At 33.9% G+C, this 7579-nt stretch overlaps 1 protein-coding gene across 1 annotated transcript; it reads right to left on the bottom strand.

The window, feature by feature from the left end:
* Positions 1-2818: 2818 nt before the first annotated feature.
* On the bottom strand, positions 2819-6748 carry LOC108454089 (auxin efflux carrier component 1). Its single transcript, XM_017752406.2, has 6 exons — positions 4810-6748; positions 4440-4689; positions 4278-4363; positions 3644-3801; positions 3324-3400; positions 2819-3229 (listed from the first exon to the last, which is right to left on the bottom strand). The coding sequence occupies exons 1-6, from the start codon at positions 5987-5989 to the stop codon at positions 3163-3165; spliced, it is 1818 nt and encodes a 605-aa protein (XP_017607895.1). The 5' UTR covers positions 5990-6748; the 3' UTR covers positions 2819-3162.
* Positions 6749-7579: the final 831 nt, after the last annotated feature.

The raw sequence follows: 7579 nt of genomic DNA, 5'->3' as shown, positions 1-7579 counted from the left end.
CACCATACATTTGTTATTATCTCAATTAATTGATAATAATAATAATAATAATAATAATAATAATAATAATAATAAGTAAATATCTTTTACTTAATTTATAAGTAAATTTATATATTATATACACTTGTACTAATAATTTAAATACACATGTATTTATTTTTAACTTACACATTTCACTAATTTAGTTTAATTACTAATTTAATCCTTTATCCTTTCTCTATTCTATGATTAAGCTTTTATGCTCTATTCAATTTAATCCTTTCTACTAATTACTTCTAATTAAAAATAAATTCACCTAATTAAAATCTAATTCAACTCACAACTAACTTCGTAAATATTTTTTTATAAATATTTACGAACTCATTTTCGTAAGACGGAACCCTAAACTCACTTTTTCGGTGCCCGTGAAATATAGGTCATTACATTTTTAAAAATTAATTACAAATTGACGTGATATCCACATGTATGTCACATCAACAAAATTAACAAATGTTAAATTTTTCATCCATTTTGGAATAATTTGGTAAAAAAATATAAGTTTAAAGACTAAAAAAAACGAAAAATTAAATAAAGAGCTAAATTTTTTTATATAAAAGTGAAAGGTTAAATAAGTTATTATGCGCTAATTTCATCGTAGATGCGTAAAAAAACGAATTCTACTATAATTTCCACATTGCTTTAAAGCAAATTGAGGCAACGCGTGAGCATATATAGCTAGCATGATTTCACTTTTATTTGATTAATGGATATAGTAAACCAATAGTTACTAAACTTTTGTTAAAATAATAAAATATTCACTAAGTTTTGAAAAGTTACAATTTAGCCAATGAACTTTTCACCATTCTTCGTTACGTTTGTAACAAAAAGCTGACCTGTCATCCCATGGTGTAAATGACCCCAATTTAAGAACCCTAGTTGGGTTGGACAGTAGAAGAAGAAGAAGACTAATAATTGTTTCAGTTTTGGAAACATGCAAAAGTTCAAATTTTTCAGCCACTAAACTTTTCACCATTTTTCGTTATGTCTATAACGGAAAGCTAACATGTCATCCCATGGTGTAAACAACCCCAATTTAAGAACCCTAGTTGGGCTACAGACAATAGAAGAAGAATCATCTTAGCAATTGTTTCAATTTTGGGAACATGCAAAAGTTTAAATTTTTCAGCCACTGTTACTCTCTTACTAGGAAAGGGCATAACCAGGGGGTTGGCAGGGACCCTGGCCCCCTAAAATGGAAAATTTTCCATTTAGGCCTTTTGATTTTTTTTAAATTTTAAACTAGTAAAGGTAAAATTGTCTTTGGCCCCCTAAAAATGATAAAAATTTAATTTAATACTTTAAAAATTATAAATATATAAGCTATTTAAATGGTGAATTTGCATTTCTACTATCGTAAAAATTAAAATTTAATTTCGACTCCCCTAAAAATATTTTCGGCCTTCGCCCCTGTTACTAGGTTCACTTGTAATTTACATTGTTTTATGGTGATTTAATGGTTGTTTAGAATGATGTTTGATATGGGTTTTATTTGTTTGTTGTAAATTTTTTGGTTCCCATGTTTGTGCTGATTTTTGTGTTTGATTAAAAAGAAGTTAGGGTGTGGTGTAAAATGTTGGTTTTAAGCATGAATTCCAAAAGACAATGACAGCCTAATGTTAGGTTAGGGGAAATAGGGGATGCGTCTGGTGCTTTTGCATGTGGATTTTCTCATAAAACTAAGGAAAATTTAGTACATAAAAGATGGAAACCTAATTTTCTCAACTCACAAGTGAATGAATCTGTTACTGTCGTTGAATTTTCTAAAGGGAAATCACCAAATTTCTTGAATGTGGACCTTGGTTTTTTGCCGACCGATTTGCAACAGAACAAAGAGAACAAGAATCCCAATTCTTCAAATTTGACTTTTGATTTGGTTACTGCTGATGAAATTGAAATGATGAAGTCTAGTATAAATTTTGGTACCATAACAGGGAAGAGTAGGGTCATGAAATGGTTAGGGCGCATTCGGGAAGGCAACAAGGAAGAGTAGTCACATCTTTTTCTTCTTCTCATTGTTCTTCTTCTTTTTTTTTTCTTTTTTTTTGCCCAACCCATTTGGCCCTTTTCCCCCACAAAATTAAGACCCTCCTCATGTTCAAAGTAGTAAGCTAGCTAATCACATCAACTAATTAATAAGTCACATCAACTAATTAATAAGTCATGTCACTTGTTCTGTTAAGCTTGTAATGAAAAATATTAATAGATAACTAATTTGTCATATTTTTTATAACATTAATAATTGATTTGTTATTTTTTAAAGTTTAATGATTATTTTATTATTTTATCAAAGTTAAGTGATTATTGTTATAGTTTAACCTCAATTAATTTAAACGACACTTGCTTTCAGTTTTGAAAACGTCCAGTGGTACTGTTCTGTAAATCTTACTTAATCTGTGCCAAAAAAATCTATCCAATAATACAAACGAAGTATACTCTAAGAAATAAAATAAAATAAAACCCTGAACAGTAAATATAAAATATGCTTTAACCGAAATAATCTTCACATGCTGTTGACATTTTCTTTAATGCTCAGAGAACATGAATTTGTGGAATTTCAAAAATATTTTAACAAACCTGTGAATTTGAAATATTAGAATGAAAATTATATTTCTAATAATCTATTTACACTGTTTTCTTAATTTGAAATGATGGAAATATAAAAATAATGTTTTAGACTTAGTATACGGATTCGATTGGTGGCGTATGTATGATGAGGTGTGCACAAACATTTTGCCAATTTGAGTTGATATCATCCAAACTACAATTCAGTAAAAGAAAATTAAATCCCAATCAACTTTAATTTGTGATTAAGATTTCAAAAACAAAAGCTGGGAACATTGATGCCACCAAACATAGCTGTATGGCCCATCCATCGTATCTAACATAAATTATTGGAATCGAAAGACAACTCAAAAGTTATAACAAACTAGAAAAAAAAGCATTTCATTTTCCTCATATTTTGACTACAGAATAAGATTTTACAAATTTTACTAGGAAAAAAAAAAAAACAAGGAAGATTAAGGATTTGCTTTGGAAACGGGGTTTGAATTTGATGGCATGGATTGGATTTAATTAATTAATTAATTAATTAAAATGTTGATATTTAGGTTAGAGATGGCCCCTTCATAATCCCAATAATATGTAGTAGACAAGCGTTATGGGCAAGGCTATTAGCATTCCAAAAATAACACTGCATTTCCAACAAAAAAAAAAAAACATGAGAGAACAAGCAAAAGTATTAGGAAATTAGAAAAAAAGAAAGCAGAAAGAGGGTAAAGACTCACGCAGTGCTGAGAATATCAGGGTGTAGGTTGTATTCCTTGGCAAAGACAAAGGGGACAATGCCTTGTGGGAGAGCTGCCTGTTATACATGCAAAATAAATAAGACATGTTAGATTTTGTATGAATGTTTGCTGACTACTTGTACCCAGTTTCATTGAATCTGAAGATTGCACAATTTAAGAATATAAAAATAGAAAGAAAAGCTGTGGCAGTGAGTTTTGGAGATTATGTAATAGTTAAGTTAGATAGGGTATGTTGGTGAAGAAAGAGATGGGAGAGGAAACGACAGTAAAGAAGCAAAAGATAGAGAAAGGGAAGTGACCTGCACAATGGCAACGTGTAAGAGAACGCCACGGAGTCCGACAGCTATGGAAGCGGCTGCCATCACAGCTGGACCTGCAAGGAATCTCACACCCATGGCAAAAGCTGCAACGGAATTTCCACATGCTATGATCCTCGGTTGCAATGCCATGAACAGACCTGTCATCACCATTCCATCAAAACCATGTCTATTCCTCTGCCCCCACATCCCACATTACCCCGACATACTCCAACTCAAACCTAATCTCTCTTTACAAATATTTCGAATTCGAACCGGCTTGTCTCTGACAACATTTCTTCTTTTGGATCCTTCATCATAACCCCCACCATCCCCCAGCATCATATCAAATTTATTTCTTCAAAACACTCAAGATTTTATACAGATGGAAATCTATAGCCAATTTATTATCATCATGACTATACTGTTTCCCTTACTTTGCTTACGCTGTTTTGCTTGCTTTTTTACAACATTTAATAATGATAAAGCCATTCATTACTCTCTATTTTTTAATTTTTATTCTTTTGAATATATTGCTCTGCTCTACTAACTAATAAAGTAGGGGAGAATTTTCCTTGAGAGAGATTGTATTTGTTTGCAAGTACAGGGGAAAAAGAAAAAGGTGAAATGAACTGACCAAGACTGAACATGGCCATGCCAAGCCCTGCATCTGACAGTATGGAAATGGACTTGGCTATTATGGCAGGCATTTGTACATTCCACCTAAAACAAACCAAGCAACAAGCTATAAGAAAAGCCACCAGATGCCAAAAACAATGATTTGTATTTGTATTTGTACCTGAATGAGATTAGAGACCAAGTGAGTCCTATTAAGCTTGAATAAGTGTTGGGATTTCTGATAAGCTTTCTCCAAACCATGATCAGTATCAGCCTTGTGATGACACTTGCAGGAGGCATAGTTTTGGGCTTGCCATCCCCCACTTTGTCACCTTCGTGGTTGTTGGTCATTTCTCGTTCCAATCCTCGGTTCCCAAAGCTGAAATCCTCTCTCTCCATGTACTCCTCGTTATTTTCTCTCTGTCCTTCCGCTGCGCCGAAACGAAACACAAGCAGCATCACATGTTCGAATCATTAATCTAAATGGGGAAACAAAACAAATTCATATATGCAGACTGAAGTAGACAAATTAAAATGTGCTTAAAAGCTACCTTTCCCTGGGGAGACGGCCACTCTAACCTCTTTCTGCTCGTTTGCTCCATATTCATGGCCACCACCACCACCAAAGACGTCGGATACAGGAGAAGCACTTGAACTCCAAACAAACATATGAAGATCCCTACCACCATCTTCAGCCTTTTGCGGAGCCTGATCGTTAGGCTTCTTTGTATTAGCTTTAGACCCATTGGGAGAGAACATACCCGGATTAGGAGCCGGATAATGGGCTGCACCTGCGCCACCTTGTGCGTGGTAATGGAACCTTGGTTTACCCATGCCTGTACCATCGTCCTCATAATTGGATGGTCTGGGAGTTGGTCCTCGAGAGGCAGACAAACCGTAAACATCTGCAGCACCGAAATTGGAGTTGCGTCCCCCAGCCATCATAGAGTAGAAATCAGTGTGATTAAAGCTTGAGCCTCTTGGTGTTGGGTTTCTTGATGATTGCAACGAGTAGATCTCAGCATTGGTCAGATTGGAAGGGCGTGGAGTTGTTGAAGATAAACCCTGGGACCTTCTTGAGAAAATATCTGATCTTGAGGCATTGGATTTCCTGACAGTAACATGGAGCTTACCATCTTCTTTGATCTCAGCTTCAGTTTCTAAAGGTTGCCGACCATCGAGTGACATGATATCTGAGTCTACATGGATTGAAACAATAGAGCCAGCAGTGTCGGGGAATTGCTCAGATATCAGCATTTTGGCACCTCTATATTCAAACATGAAAAGCATCAAAGTGTACCAAATAATGCATTGAAGGACAACTATCTGCACCATTAAGCTTCCTGAAAACTCCCCGTACATTCCTTTCAGCAAAGGGATGCCCATCACCAAAGTGTTGGGAAGAGTAGAGAGTGAAAATAGGGTGATGGTCCATTCCAAGCAACCCCTTTTGCTCACCTTGGACCAAACTGCCAGTATTCCAAGAACCATAACTTTTTGGAGGGTATCAGCTGCTATGAAACGAAAGTTCATAGCGTAAGGGTCGTTAGAGGCGATGAAGTGGAAAGAGAGGAGAGGGACGGCAAAGAGAGCAACAAAGCGATTAATCCCCGAACACTGACCAGGAGAGAAGATCTTCCACCATTTCACTGAGCCGTAAGCTAAAATCATGGCCACGTAAAGTGGCACCATTGCAGTCATTACATGGTAGAAGTCAGTTAAAGTGATCATCTTTGGCAACCTATTACCCCGACTGAATTACCCAAATCAAGAAAACCAGCTCCAAGTTTAGAAAAAAGAACAAATACAAGTTGAAACCTGATTGAGAAGCGAAGAAGAAGAGAAGAAGAAGAAGGAGGAGGAGGAAGATAGCGTTGGTGGAAGTGATGATGAGGGGGGAAAGTAAAGGAAATGGGAGCGCATGTGTTTTTGGGTTTTGGGGAAAGTGGGTGGTAATAAGCAGAGGGAATAGAGGAATTTTTAATTTTCACTATGCAGCTTTGAGAGTTGCGACCAAGCTTGCACTTGCAGTCCCCAAAGCACAGGGTTTTGCTTCTTTGTTTATTACTTTTCTTTTAAAAAAATTCAGGGTTTGTTTGCTTGCCTTTTGGTTTGGAAATATGATTAAAAAAATGGGATTGAAGTTCAATTTTACGAGAACTTTGATTATTAGCTTGTTGAGTTTAAAATTAAAATCTATAAAGAACAATTGAATTGATTTGGATGGGATTTTTTGCTGTTTAAAAATGGATAGAAGTTGCCAATGGGATGTGAAAGTTCTTGATATTCGTGGCTCTATATTCAATGGACTAATGGTAAGATGAGAAGAAAGAGTATTTTGGTTGGCGGTGGGGGAGGGGGCTTGTGACGGTGTGTGTCCCCAAGCACTTGTTTGTGTTACACTTTCTAGACTTTTGCATACATTAAAAGAGGCCCTTATCCTTTCCTCTTTCTTCCTGGATTCGCTTTTTTCTGCTCATGCCTTCTAGATGCCTTAAAAAAAAAAGAGAGAAATTAAGTAGATATTTACTTAATTATATGAGTTTTTTTTTAATATTATTGATTCACAACTCAAAAATATCAAAATTGTTATCCAACCATTAGAGATTAATAGCTACGTGATATTCATATTCGGTGTCGTATCATTACTCATATGCCACTAAATTTGTTTATGAATTAAATTATTTATTCAAGCTTAACAGTCTCAATCGTTTGTTTGAAGTATGAAAAGATTTGAATAAACGTATAAGACTCGAAATGTATGTTTGGATAAAAAATTAAATTCGTTTAAAATATAAATTGGGTTTAGACTTTGACATTTAAAAGTCGAGTTTGGCTTTGACACGCTTTATACGTTTGTAATATATTTTATTTATATATTATGTAATTTATATCACATAAAATTAAATATATTATACACAAATTATGTAAACATTAAAATTTATGTTAAGTTGTCTAAACTTAAAATTTTAATAAATGAAAACCATCTAAAATATTAAATAAAAATAATACGAGTGGACTTAAAATTGACTTGGATTAATCACTTTACAAATATGGGTAGACTTTGGTAAATTTTTAGGTTCTTATTTTAGATTGACTTGGGTTTAAACAAATATAAAGTGTAATAATATTAAATCTGGTGTGAATCCGACTCAATTCAATTCATGAATACCTCTAAATGTCATATGACGTCATACCATGATATGTTATGTGACATTATAAATTAAAAATAAAATAATAAATTAGAAAATTAGAAATATTAATTACATATCTTATCATTTAATTTTTTCTAAACACTTTGTTTGATTTTTTATTCAAACC

This window comes from Gossypium arboreum, chromosome 9, assembly GCF_025698485.1.
Source record: "Gossypium arboreum isolate Shixiya-1 chromosome 9, ASM2569848v2, whole genome shotgun sequence".
NCBI lineage: Eukaryota > Viridiplantae > Streptophyta > Magnoliopsida > Malvales > Malvaceae > Gossypium > Gossypium arboreum.
This window is presented reverse-complemented; position numbering and strand designations above follow the sequence as displayed.